Source organism: Sebastes umbrosus, chromosome 21 (genome assembly GCF_015220745.1).
Source record: "Sebastes umbrosus isolate fSebUmb1 chromosome 21, fSebUmb1.pri, whole genome shotgun sequence".
Taxonomy (NCBI): domain Eukaryota; kingdom Metazoa; phylum Chordata; class Actinopteri; order Perciformes; family Sebastidae; genus Sebastes; species Sebastes umbrosus.
In genome coordinates, this window is record NC_051289.1 from 24,410,383 (window position 1) to 24,423,848 (window position 13,466).

General features: G+C 41.4%; 2 protein-coding genes across 5 annotated transcripts in view; one reads left to right on the forward strand and one right to left on the reverse strand.

Moving 5' to 3' along the window:
• The first annotated feature begins 26 nt into the window (after window positions 1-26).
• LOC119480332 (CBY1-interacting BAR domain-containing protein 2-like) lies at window positions 27-6,527 on the forward strand. The gene is made up of 9 exons (XM_037756499.1): window positions 27-280; window positions 416-650; window positions 759-827; window positions 2,324-2,425; window positions 3,186-3,191; window positions 3,294-3,398; window positions 3,489-3,602; window positions 3,858-4,058; window positions 5,438-6,527. The coding sequence occupies exons 1-9, from the start codon at window positions 171-173 to the stop codon at window positions 5,639-5,641; spliced, it is 1,146 nt and encodes a 381-aa protein (XP_037612427.1). The 5' UTR covers window positions 27-170; the 3' UTR covers window positions 5,642-6,527.
• A 921-nt stretch (window positions 6,528-7,448) lies between these two features.
• Window positions 7,449-13,466, reverse strand: part of arhgef4 (Rho guanine nucleotide exchange factor (GEF) 4) — a 103,416-nt gene continuing 97,398 nt past the window's right edge. For 3 of the 4 annotated variants that reach the window (XM_037756458.1, XM_037756460.1, XM_037756461.1), the window contains 2 exons: window positions 11,381-11,458; window positions 7,449-9,068 (listed from right to left, as the gene is read on the reverse strand). In XM_037756458.1, the coding sequence (XP_037612386.1) occupies window positions 8,911-9,068; window positions 11,381-11,458 (236 nt within the window). In that variant the 3' untranslated portion in view covers window positions 7,449-8,910. The remainder of the gene's footprint in view (window positions 9,069-11,380; window positions 11,459-13,466) is intronic. The other variant, XM_037756459.1, reaches the window with a different exon arrangement.

The following is a 13,466-nucleotide window of genomic DNA, read 5'->3' on the forward strand; positions in this document are numbered from 1 at the left end:
ATCTGATATGGTGAAAATGTTCTCATTAATCCTTTCTAGGGAGAGACAGACAGACTCCTCATTTGTTCTAAGGTCCACTAATAACACTCTGCTGCCATCACGTGGCAAAGATTATCACCTACACCCCCCCCCACCACAGCTATTACACACCATCTGTTGTTGGTGTTTCCATGGCAACAGCCCTCTGTTACCTGGTGCAGGTGAGAATTGGCAAACAACAGAGCAGAGGAGCTGCGGGGGAAGACAACAACAGAACCAACATGAACAGCCTCTTATCCAGGTAGGAGTCGGTGCTTTTATACTTCACAGTATCCAGAGTCAGCCGGGGACCTTTGACCTGAATGTTACCAAGCTGCTTCATTAAAGATAAAAGATATCCTATACTGCCAGTTTGTCTCTGGATTTGTCCCAGCAGAGACGTCCAGGTGAAGAGCATGGAGCAGACGGTGAAACATGCTGAGAAGTACCTGGGTGAGATCTGCTCCCTGCTGGCCTCCTACACCAGGAAGACGGCCAAGCTCCGAGACAAGGCGGACCTGCTGGTGGCTCAGCTCTTTGACTTCTCCAGCAGAGAGGACCCCGAGCTCCAGATCGGCCTGAAAAACATGGCAGAGGACCTGGCCATGGTGCAGGACTACAGGCAGGCTCAGGTCAGTGACACTGTTGCTCTGCATGCATCAATGTTCTCTATTGACTGCATCAATCTGTTATACAGAGCCTATATGGTTGTTGTCAGAATGACCGCGTTATTGTTGCAGGTAGAGAGACTGGAGACGAGAGTTGTCGCTCCTCTAAAAGCCTACGGAGACATAGTGAAAAATAAAAAGGTGAGTTTGGTTACGGATGTGTGCCTCCTGTACTGATTTGACTAGAAACTGATATCATCTGATACCTGTATTGGCCTGAATATAAGATGACCCTGATTAGAAGATCACACCTCATTTTCCAACACATAAAAGTGAAACAGGAAATAACTTCAGCAGAACCTAGATCCCACATTTGTGTAGCTTGTCTATCAGTCACATGCTCACACACTCACCTGTGTGGCTCTTGGGAGCAGTTGAAATGATTCCTCTGACAGTCTGTTTGAGCTCCTCGTCATCTGTGGCAGCTGACAGATGATTCAGTTTCTGCAAGAAAGATGTTGGAAGATGTTTTCAATCCTCAATAGACCCGTTTTAGTCTTCTTTAGGGGGGTCCAGGGGGTCTTTAGGAGGAGATAGCAGGTCAACAGAAGAGGTCACATAGAAGCGGTGTACATCATCTGAAAGCTGGGAACCTGAAGATTCATTTGAGATACAGTTCAGCGCTGTGTGTCAAGTTGTTCCAGTCATACATCAGAAATAAACATGAACTAATCAATTAATTAATTAAAATGAATAATGAAAGTGTATAAGGGTTTAGAACATAATGATAGAAGTATATGATGGTCATCCCCATGCTCTATTACGTCTCATAAGTTGTTGCAGCAATTTTTGGGTTTAATTTGTTACACAGATCTGGTGCTAAATTTAATTTTTTACCAATTGAGAATTGATAAAAATGATCAATAATCTCTCCAAAATACCACATTAAGACACCAAGACCTTGAGGAACACCATAGAAAAAGCCATGCTGTGAGTTGGGATCAAAAACTTTTGTAATTTGGAGATTTCAGCAAGAATTGCATTTTTCAGGCGATTGAATGGCGATCACTTGTGTTGTGTAAACTGATCAGAAACCCCCTTTTTGTCAGTCTAGCTAGGAAAGCCATCCATCCTCTGAATGCTCTAGGTCTCTAGTTTGATCCATCATCCTCTGAATGCTCTAGGTCTCTAGTCTGATCCATCCATCCTCTGAATGCTCTAGGTCTCTAGTCTGATCCATCCATCCTCTGAATGCTCTAGATCTCTAGTCTGATCCATCCATCCTCTGAATGCTCTAGGTCTCTAGTCTGATCCATCCATCCTCTGAATGCTCTAGGTCCTCTAGTTTGATCCATCCATCCTCTGAATGCTCTAGGTCTCTAGTTTGATCCATCCATCCTCTGAATGCTCTAGGCCTCTAGTTTGATCCATCCATCCTCTGAATGCTCTAGGTCTCTAGTTTGATCCATCCTTTCTCTAAAATGCTCTAGGTCTCTAGTCTGATCCATCCATCCATCCTCTGAATGCTCTAGGCCTCTAGTTTGATCCATCCATCCTCTGAATGCTCTAGGTCTCTAGTTTGTGGCTTCATGAGGTTGCAACAACCAGTGCTGTCTCTTGTCTTGTGTTATACAGATGTAACACAAGTTACACATGTAACACATGTTGTGTTAGCTGACGGTGTTTCTACAATACAGGCAGATCTGAAGAAGTTCAGCACTGATCTGAACAGAGAGATGAAGGAGCTGCAGAAACTGGAGAAAATCCGACTGAGGAACCCGGCAGATCGACAGAGCATCGTATCCTTCATACAGACATTTGACTCTTTTCATCACCACACACTGATTTGGGAAACTTGTTTTATTGACTAATTAACGCTTAGTAACCAACCAATGGGTCAGTCAGACATTGTTCATCTCCCACAGAACGTTATTTAAAATTGAGGTGGAGAGGCCAACGTTTCCAGAGATATCAAATCTGTCTGACTTAATTTTGAAAGAAATTTGTTTAAAATGATGATGGAGCCACAGAAAGCAAGGAGGCTCAGATATGATGTAAACACCGTGTAGATTCAATGAAGACCTGGAAAAAGCTGAAACAGAATATTTATATATGATACTGTCAGACAATGGAATAAGATGATTTTTTCAAACCTAAAGTCACTTAAAGGACCAATATGTAATATATTTACTGTAATAAATCATAAAAGGACCATGATATGTCATCAGAGCTTTAGGAAACATGCTGAATTGAAATACTGACACCCTGACAACAATGCATATATATATATGGCATGCCATTAAGGAAATTATTATATATATAATGTGAAATTTCAGAATATTGAATGAAATCCTGAATATATTGAATGAAATGTGAGAATATTGAATGAACGCTTCATTCAATATTCTCAGGATTTCATTCAATATTCTCAAATTTCACATTATATATATATAATTTCCTGAACGGCATGCCATAATGTATATACTGTATATATATATATATATATATATATACACACACAGCTATACTTGTGAATATTTTCTTAACAATACCTTTCAGTCTCAGGTAATGTACATGATTTTATGATAATCTCATGTATATCATCACATTACTGACCCTCCCAGCAGCTCCTACTGACTGTGAGGTAAACTGTGTGTTAACTGACAGGCAGAAGTAAACGCTCAGAAAGCTTCCAACAATGCCCAGCGCAGTATCAGACAGCTGGAGGAGACCATCACAGACTTCCAGAGACAGAAACTGGAGGATGTCAAAGTCAGTCTCACACTTTCACACATCTTCCAGTAGGGTGAGTATCCACGTCCCGTTGTCTACAACTGTTGTTTTATTTGTTTTTTATTTCAGAGGATTTTCACCGACTTCATCACAGTGGAGATGCTCTTCCATGCTAAAGCGCTGGAGGTCTATGCACACACATACCACAACCTAGAGGCGATGAACACTCAAAAGGATCTGGAGGTATCTTATGTTGATGACACAGCCAATAAACTGTTACTACTAGTACTTTTCTTTTACTTGGGAATTATCTGAGTGAGGTCGTCTTCTTAAAATGTCTGCCGTTAACTTGTAAGATGAACCGACTGGCGTGTGAGAGTAGACTTGCTCAAAAGACATACTAATAACAATAATTCAGTCATAATTGCAGTTTCATGTTTCATCAGCAGGTGATAACGATAAGCGTGAAACCTCTATCCTGTCTTTATGTCTCCATAGTTGTTCAATGGACGGATCAAGATGTCTGACTTTCTGACTGGGCGCCTGGACACCCCTCTGACCGGCTACCCTTCTCCCCTCATGAGCCACCGTCCTCCTCTGGCCTCCCCCACGGGCCGAAGCCTCAGGTCAACGCTGGCTTCCACCACAGGCCAAACCCAGAGACAACAACATAGCCAGTACCCAGACACCGTCAGGAGGGTGAGTCCTAATGTCCTTGTTACCATGGTGACAGAATGAGAGTGCTCGTTAAGGTAATTTCTGTCATTAAAGGTCCCATATTATGCTCATTTTCAGGTTCTTACTTGTATTTTGGGTTTCTACTAGAACATGTTTACATACTTTAATGTTCAAATAACATTTTATTTTCCTCGTACTGTCTGCTTGAATATACCTGTATTTACCGTCTGTCTGAAACGCTCCGTTTTAGTAAATTTCAATGGAATTGCAACAGAATTGCGTTGCTATGCAACAGCTTGGGTCCATGTTTACGTCCTGTCAGCTGATGTCATTCACATCCACTGCAACAGGAAATAAACTGGGACACATTTTGTATGTTTATGTTTAAAACTTTGAAATGGTCTAAATATTGTAGATTTGTGACATCACAAATAGACCTGACGGCTTGTTTCAAAAGCTCAGTTTCTGAATACGGGCTGTGTGTATTTCTCTGTGGATTAAGCGTTTCGATACTTTCACAGTATTTATATAGAACTTAAACCTGCTTTATGATATAAAAGCCATGAAAATGTCACTTTTTACAATATGGGACCTTTAAGATGTTTTGATGATTGATTTGACTTCTATGACCTTTTATAAAGAAAATAAATAAAGTAAAATAAAAAAAATAGCCCCCATGTCCCTCCAAAAATCCTAGGATTTTTTTGCCAGAGGGCCAAATCCAAGCTGGCTAATTCTTTTCTTGGTCTTCCTCTCGGTAGTCGCCATGATTCACCGTAAAGAACCACTGATCAACAGGCTCGTTTCTATACAGAAACATTCATGAGACGCTTTTTGCATCGACCATTTATGGTTGGATGCGGGCGAGCAGAGGGCGGGATATGAGGCGGATCCATGTGCGGACAGCTCCAAGTTGATTTTGGATTTTTAAGGAAGGAATTGCACACTGGCAGGCGTATGAAAGGTTTTCATCATTTGTACGTATGCTGAGTTTTATAAATGAGGCCGCTGGTCGTCTTCAATTAATGTAATGTCATGATCTGCCATCATAAATGACCAAATATAGGTTAAAAAAGTAAAATGTACTTTAGAAGGTGTCTTTTCACTGAAAAACAACTTACCTTCTCGTTCAAAAGTTATGTTTTGACTCGCGGCCATCTTGGATTTCTGCATCTGGCTAACAATCCCAGGAGTTTTGGGAGGGATCATGGGGCCAAAATGTTTGTATCAAAGGTCCATAGAAGTCAAATCAGCCATCTTAGCCAGAAAGTGGGGAAAGAATTGAGGTTCTGGACCCGGATAAGACAAAAACTTCAGTGATGCTCTGATCAGTGTTTAACTGCTGTCCTGAAGGCCGTCACTCAGTGAGCCCGAGATTTCTCACCTTATTCAATCTGCAGCCTCGCAGCACCTTACAACGCCAGAGAGGCATGGAGGAGGAGGAGGGCGATGAAGAGCTGGACGGGGACGAAGAAGAAGAGGAAGAAGAAGAAGAAGAGGAAGAAGAGGAGGAGATTTATGAATCAGAGATAGAAGAGGGTCTGCACACCAGCAGGCAGTCTTACGCTGCTCAATATGCACAGATGCACAGATGGCAGAAGTAAAAGCTTGTGCACGGGAGCATACACAGAAGCAGCTGCTTGTACGCAACGCTGAAATATATCTGCTGTAACCTGTAGAGCTGCAACAACTTATTTTCATTATTGTTGTCACCAAGGCGCAGTCTTTAAAATTAGGTTCATACAATATTAATAAAACTGAACGCACTGAAAACAATGTTTTGCTCAGACATATTGTTATAATAAAAAAGGAGTCAGCTCGACAGAAAAAGGGTTCCCAAAATAAACCTAGATGGATCAACTTACTGTGATAGGATGCAATATTTTTCTTTAAAGTTCAACATTTAACATAAGGCCACATCTGGACTTTATAGGGATCAAAGCTGACTGACAGGTTTCACTTCACCATCCACAGGTCTGTCAGAATGAATTTGTAGTCCATAAAGAACAGGCCTCCATCATCATTATTTAGTTTATAGGCTCCAATTCCCTTTTTAATATGTTTGCCTATGAGATTCATATGTATGTAGACATAATAAATGCTTAGTTTGTATTTTGCCTTCAGATTTTTGGTATTGTACATTTATTTTTACACATTAAACTTAAAGGAGTTTAAAAGATATTTTTGCTCTGTCTTTACTCAACCTTCAGTATTAAACTTAAAAATAGCACATGTAACTCCGATTTATATTATTCAAGTTGAACTTAAAAATAACATTATTATTATTATTATTATTATTATTATAACAATAAGGCAGAAAGTACAGGTGTGAAGCACATCTGACTTTAATGCCAGAAACTGGAGTTTGTATCCCATCCTGAAATCAGCAGTTGCCTTCTCATCAACTACAAGCACAATGTTCCTCAACCCTTTTACCATATGGAGATATTGTGCAAAGAAATAATACAAATAAATGTTGGTATCGGGCATAAAAAAAGCAACAGATGTCATAGAATGTAGTCTGAGTTTCAGTGTTTGTTTGAAGAAATGCAGTGCATGATTTTCCCATCATTTTGTACCGTAGGAACTGAACTGTAAATTAAAGCAGACTTGATGTTTAGTGATGGATGAGTCCGTTAACTGACCTTCAAACTGCAAAGAACAGAATAGAAGATCTGGCTGCCTGGAGAGGAACACTACTAAAACAATCTGAACTTGTACTGCATACAAACATGTAAATAATACATAACACAGGTTTAAAGTTTAGGAGCTTAAAGGTCCCATATTGTACTCATTTTCAGGTTCATACTGATATTTTGTGTTTCTACTAGAACATGTTTACATGCTTTAATGTTAAAAAAAACTTTTATTTTCCTCATACTGTCTGCCTGAATATACCTTTATTCACCCTCTGTGTGAAACGCTCCGTTTTAGTGCATTTCAACGGAATTGCGTTGCTAGGCAACAGTTTGGGTCCATGTTTACTTCCTGTCAGCTGATGTTATTTACATACACTGCAACAGAAAATAAACTGGGACACATCTAGAATGTTTACGTTTAAAACTGTGTAATGATCTATATAATTGTATATTTTTGACATCACAAATGGACAGAAATACTAACGGCTTGTTTCAAACACACAATTTCTGAATATGGGCTGTGTGTATTTCTCAGTATATTGAGTGTTTTGATAGTTTAACAATATTTATATAGCACTTAAACCTGCTTTATAATATAAAAGACATTAAAATCTCACTTTTTACAATATGGGACCTTTAAACTTGCAAAAACTGTGGTATGTTGGTTTAAACCTCACCTGGATATCGTAAGCAGCCTGTTTAACCCGAAGCATCAATTTAATGTCTGCTGAGCAGTGTGAAACTGTCGAATAATAATCAGCCCGACTGACGGTCACGTTAGTCATCTTAGGAATGTTTAATATTCCATATCGTCAGAAGCTAAAACATTTGAACATAAAGGTGGAAGGAGCACATCTCACTGAATGCACTTACAGAAGTGATATCACTGGGCTGCATCGATGTGACATGAGATTATACTGGAGACCAGATACACAGAGCAGGAATACTGGCGATCAGAAGTAAAAGTAGCTCAAAGAACGTCAGTGTGCGATGCTGTCAGCTACTTCCTGAATCTGGTTAAATATAGCAGAGATAAAAAAAAAACAAAAAAAAACAATATTCTTCACAGTAGTTTTTCATCACATCCATGCATGTCATTGTAATTCATCCATGGCACACTTCAAATGGCACTTTAAAAAAAGAAAAAGAAAGAACGGGTTGTTTACTGTCGTTGACGTGGTAGGTATACGGAGGAGTGGAGGAACAGACTCCGGAAAGGTGTGTTGCTGTTTGTCTGAATAAAAAGCTCCTAATCTGTGCTGAGTTGGATCGCCTTGTATATGATGACTTGTAACACCATGAATGCACCAGAGACATACAGAACCAAATAATGGCAGATGGAGAGCACAAAACACTGAAAAAACAGCTGAAATGATACTGAAATGTTGTACAGAGAAAAGCACAGGAAACCCCCGCCCCACTCGCAATTTTCCCTTTTTTTTCATAAACAGACACAGAAGCAAAGAAATGTAAAAACAAAGGTTCTGGCACTGTGAGCACTGTGAACACTGTGAACACTGTGAACACAGTGAACGCAGTGAACGCAGTGGACACCGTGAACACCGTAACACCGTGGACACCGTGGACACCGTGAACACCGTGGACACCGTGGACACTGTGAACACCGTGAACCGTGAACACCGTGAACCGTGAACACTGTGGACACTGTGGACACCGTGAACCGTGAACACCGTGAACACCGTGGACAGAGTAAACACCGTGAACCGTGAACACCGTGAACCGCGAACACCGTGAACACTGTGACCACTTGGCATCTGTCAAATCATAAAACAACACAACAGTGGAAATAAATGACAATATGTTGTCGACAGCAACGTCTTCACAGAGGCAGCACAATCAGGAGTCCCACGCTCACTCACAGCAGTACAGTAGTAGTATTAGTACCAATCGGCGCTTGATTGAAGGTGTAGTAGTAGTAGTAGTAGTAAGTTAAGCAAGAGTCCACTCTCCCTGTTTGACTCAGTGTCTCCAGGAGACCATTCTCAAGTCTGATTGTTAACCAACCTATAAAGTGCTTTCAAAAAAAATAATCTGCCCCTTCATCATACTCATCCTCATCTATACAATAAATCAGTATGTCCATTAGGCAACGTTAGAGGAGGAAAGAATAGAGATCATTAAAAAGGGTCTATCAGGCACGAGCATGGAGCTCCTCTCTTTCTCTCCGCGGCCTCGCTCTTCTTCCTCTCCCGTTTCTTTCTTTCTTTCTTTCTTTACTTCTTGAAGGGCGTCAGTCTGCCGATGTTGTGCCAGAAGGTGGAGGTTTTGCGCTTGGGCTCAGCCAGCATGAAGACCTGCTGCTGGGGCAGAGCAGTGGGGAGAGAGGGGTGCTTCTGTCTCAGGAGGAAGTCATAGTAGGGTCTGGTCACTGCTGAGGAGGACATCCACAGAACAGTGTCATTACATTAGGAGATATCACACCCAGCTGGGACAAGCAACAAGAAGCATGCAGTCGTTATATATTACACATCTGTATTTATTAAGTGTCTCAGAGGGATGCATATATAATAAAAGTATTGGTATTCCAATAATGACAGTAATAAAGGTCGGTTGCTATTGAGCAGGGGTGAAATGAGCTGAACTATTCTGGCTCACAGTTCCATCAGTTAAACAAACAACAACGACAGTCATGTCATGTTGTTATTATTTATTAATTTTAATTGCAATTCTTATTTTATTTATTCTTATTTTTTTTTTACTTTCTATTTATGTGTATTTATAGCTCTCTTTGTCTTCCTGCAGCACCTGAATTTCCCCTCTGGGGATCAAAAAAAGACTTACTACCAGGGTCTGAAATTCACTTTCTTCACTTCCTGCCACTGACAGACAAGTCTTTTTTTTGTCTGCCACGCCCAATGAAGGAATAACATTTTAGATCTGAAGTCATTCAATGTTCGATATATTTTACATAAAAAACATTATATACACGGTAAATTACAGTGTTGAAATTACACCGTAGCTTCTGGGGGAGCCCTATTTTTGGGGGGTGGGCGGGTAATGTACACAATACTGTATTGTACTTTGTTAATGTCATCTATAGCAGTTATTTGCATCAAAAACACACAATTCAAATGATTATGAATATTTAAATACTTGCTTTGATTAAAAAAAATCTTGGTAAGTTGTTATGAAGTTAAACAGGTCATAAGACTCTCTCTATTATCTATTTTTGATGTGAAAACATCTCATTCAAACAACTGGATTTATTCAAGTTTCTCACCAAAAACGTAATTTTACGAGATTACATTTGAACACATCATGATAACGTTGTAATTAACCTTCACCTAATAGTCCTTTTACTGAGCAGACTGTGAACGTCTCATAAAAATAACTCAATGGCACCTCCGTTAACGTTAGTAGCTCCGTTATTTATCCAGTCAGGACTGTGCTGCTAAAGGCTGCTAACAGCTAACGTTACTAACTCTCCTCCTGCTGATTTAAACACAGATTTGTTGTTCGCAGTGTTGCATTATCTGGGAAAAAAATAGGGTGCGTCCTTCAGGTTTAGTAGCGTCATGCTTTTGAGCACTTTTTTACTCTCCGCCTTGTCTTTGGTCCAAAACAAATTGAAACATGATACAGCGTGCGTATACGTCATTGTGCAGCGTAACTGTCGGAAAGCATCAATAAGAGGAATCGATAGTCACGGAGACATGAGATGCCAAGAAAGTGAACAACTACTGTTTTCTATTCCCATCTCTAGCGTTTTCCCTGCCTGCCAAAGTGGAGGATGTCTTGATGATTTCACCCGCCACCGCCAGGAATTTACCCACATTTGGCATGTGGCGGGTGCTAATGTCAGACCCTGACCACCATCATCAGTGTCCAGACTGCGGGGGAATATACCTCATGTCACCAGGTCATCATTACCCCCTTTAATATATTATGTCACGATGGAATGGAATCGCCATAGACTTTGCACTATTCATCTTCTCATGCACCATGTAATAAATTATTGTTCATTGGATATGGGGTTTCTCCAGATTGAAATCAATACTCAGTCGATACTCTGCTGCTCTGAGTTACTCTTTTCAACACACATATTGTTTTCCTGCTCTATTATCACAAGTTGCCTCTACTTTGTTGTTTTTCCTGCATGTGTTTCATATTAAGAGCCTCGCAGGAAAGAGGATGATTCTTTTTTAAGCTACTTTAATGCTTTTGATGTGAAAACATCTGTGCAGATGAGTTTTATTGACAGCAGCTTAACACCAAACAAAGAGCAGCAAAGTATTAATACATTTATTTTTATCGACGATGTCTGTCCGGTCCAGAGAGTGTGTGAAGGAATGTTCATAGATTACTCTGCTGTCGTGTTCAGAGAGAGGAGGAGGAGTTTTAGTCCTAGTCAAACCTTTACTGTGATTCCTAAAAGTGATTCTGGGATGCTTGAGGAATACAGAGTGCTGCTGTATGTGCTATAGATCAGTGCTTCTATATCTATATAGTGCCTCTATATGACTCATAGGGAGGTGACCTGTGTCCAAGCCCGGAGAGAAAGGAAGACTTTCATCTTAAGACTGATATTACACCTAAGATGACCTGAGGGGAATCATAAGGAAACCAAACTTATGAACAGAGGGGTGTAAAGTCTGCACGGATTCAAACACTACTCAGAACTCAAGTCCATGCGGTCCCATCCAGCTTTATTTGCCTTTCTCTGAACCCTCCTCGGGTGCATACCTTTGGGTTTCCCGGTCGGGTGGCTTTTGCAGGCATTAAGCATGGCCTGTTTCTTCTGGACATCTGTGAGAGAGAATCCTGAGAGGAGAAAAAGGAAATAGTATCACTATATGACGTCAAGTCAAGTCGATTTTATTACATAGCAATATCCCAAATTTCCTTTACAATCTGTGCAGCACTTGACCTTCACTATGAAGCTTTCACAATACGTTTCATTTGTTTGTTCTGAATCCAACAGAATGTCCATCTTCTCACTATATAACCCAACAAGCATTTAATGGATGGAACTGTGCAGTCTTCAGTCCTCATAATTCATAACGTCCCAGTGAAGCAGCCAGAGAATACAGACCGAACAACTCAGGACACCAGCCCGGCTGACATTCTGCTTGTCAGCATCATAGAAATCGATTTATTGCTGGCAGTCCCACAGTTCCTGACGCAACACAAAGTGAGGATATTAAAGATGTAGTGGAGGATATAGATCACATGTTTGGAGGCACGGCTGAGAGGTTATGGAGACAATGACGGTTAAAGGCAGGTCGCTAGATTTGAAATGATCCAACCTATAACTTCACCCCAGTGGTGCCGACTCTTCCAATGAAAGTAGGCTAGCAGCACTAGCTCCAGAAGTCTCTGAATCTAGAGACAACGTCACTGAGTCAGAAACACTGACTAAACGTAACGGCGTAAACAACCAACATGGCTGCTGTTAGTACTCACAGATATCAAGCTAGCAGCTGGAGGAAGACTGTGGTCATGTGCAATGAGTGCACGGGCAGGTAGGTAGAGAGACAGGTAGGTAGGGAGACAGGTAGGTAGAGAGACAGGTAGGTAGAGACACAGGAAGGTAGGGAGACAGACTGGTAGAGAGACAGGTAGGTAGAGAGACAGGTAGGTAAAGAGACAGACTGGTAGAGAGACAGGTAGGTAGGGAGACAGGTAGGTAAAGAGACAGACTGGTAGAGAGACAGGTAGGTAGGGAGACAGGTAGGTAAAGAGACAGGTAGGTAGAGAGACAGGTTGGTAGAGAGACAGACTGGTAGAGAGACAGGTAGGTAGGGAGACAAGTAGGTAGAGAGACAGGTAGGTAGAGAGACAGGTAGGTAGGGAAACAAGTAGGTAGAGAGACAGGAAGGTAGGGAGACAGGAAGGTAGAGAGACAGGAAGGTAGGGAGACAGGTAGGTAGAGAGACAGGTAGGTAAAGAGACAGGTAGGTAGAGAGACAGGTTGGTAGAGAGACAGACTGGTAGAGAGACAGGTAGGTACGGAGACAGGTAGGTAGAGAGACAGGTAGGTAGAGAGACAGGTAGGTAGGGAAACAAGTAGGTAGAGAGACAGGTAGGTAGAGAGACAGGAAGGTAGAGAGACAGGAAGGTAGGGAGACAGGTAGGTAGAGAGACAGGAAGGTAGGGAGACAAGTAGGTAGAGAGACAAGTAGGTAGAGAGACAGGAAGGTAGGGAGACAGGTAGGTAGAGAGACAGGAAGGTAGAGAGACAGGAAGGTAGGGAGACAAGTAGGTAGAGAGACAGGTAGGTAGAGAGACAGGAAGGTAGAGAGACAGGAAGGTAGAGAGACAGGAAGGTAGGGAGACAGGAAGGTAGGGAGACAGGTAGGTAGAGAGACAGGAAGGTAGAGAGACAGGAAGGTAGGGAGACAAGTAGGTAGAGAGACAGGTAGGTAGAGAGACAGGAAGGTAGAGAGACAGGAAGGTAGAGAGACAGGAAGGTAGGGAGACAGGAAGGTAGGGAGACAGGTAGGTAGAGAGACAGGTAGGTAGAGAGACAGGAAGGTAGAGAGACAGGAAGGTAGGGAGACAGGTAGGTAGAGAGACAGGTAGGTAGAGAGACAGACTGGTAGCTCGTTCAATCATTGGTTTATTACAGCCCTGCGACAGTCACAGATACCAGATTTGTTTTTTGTCAGATCATTTGATTTATTGATCACTGTCAGGATGTAATGAGACGTTCAACTAATATCCCAGAACATGTTTCTAAAATCTCTACCAACCTTCCCTTTAACCACAAGATCACAGGTAAACAGTGTTTTTCTTTCAGCATGAACTTGACCTGTTCCATACAGTATAT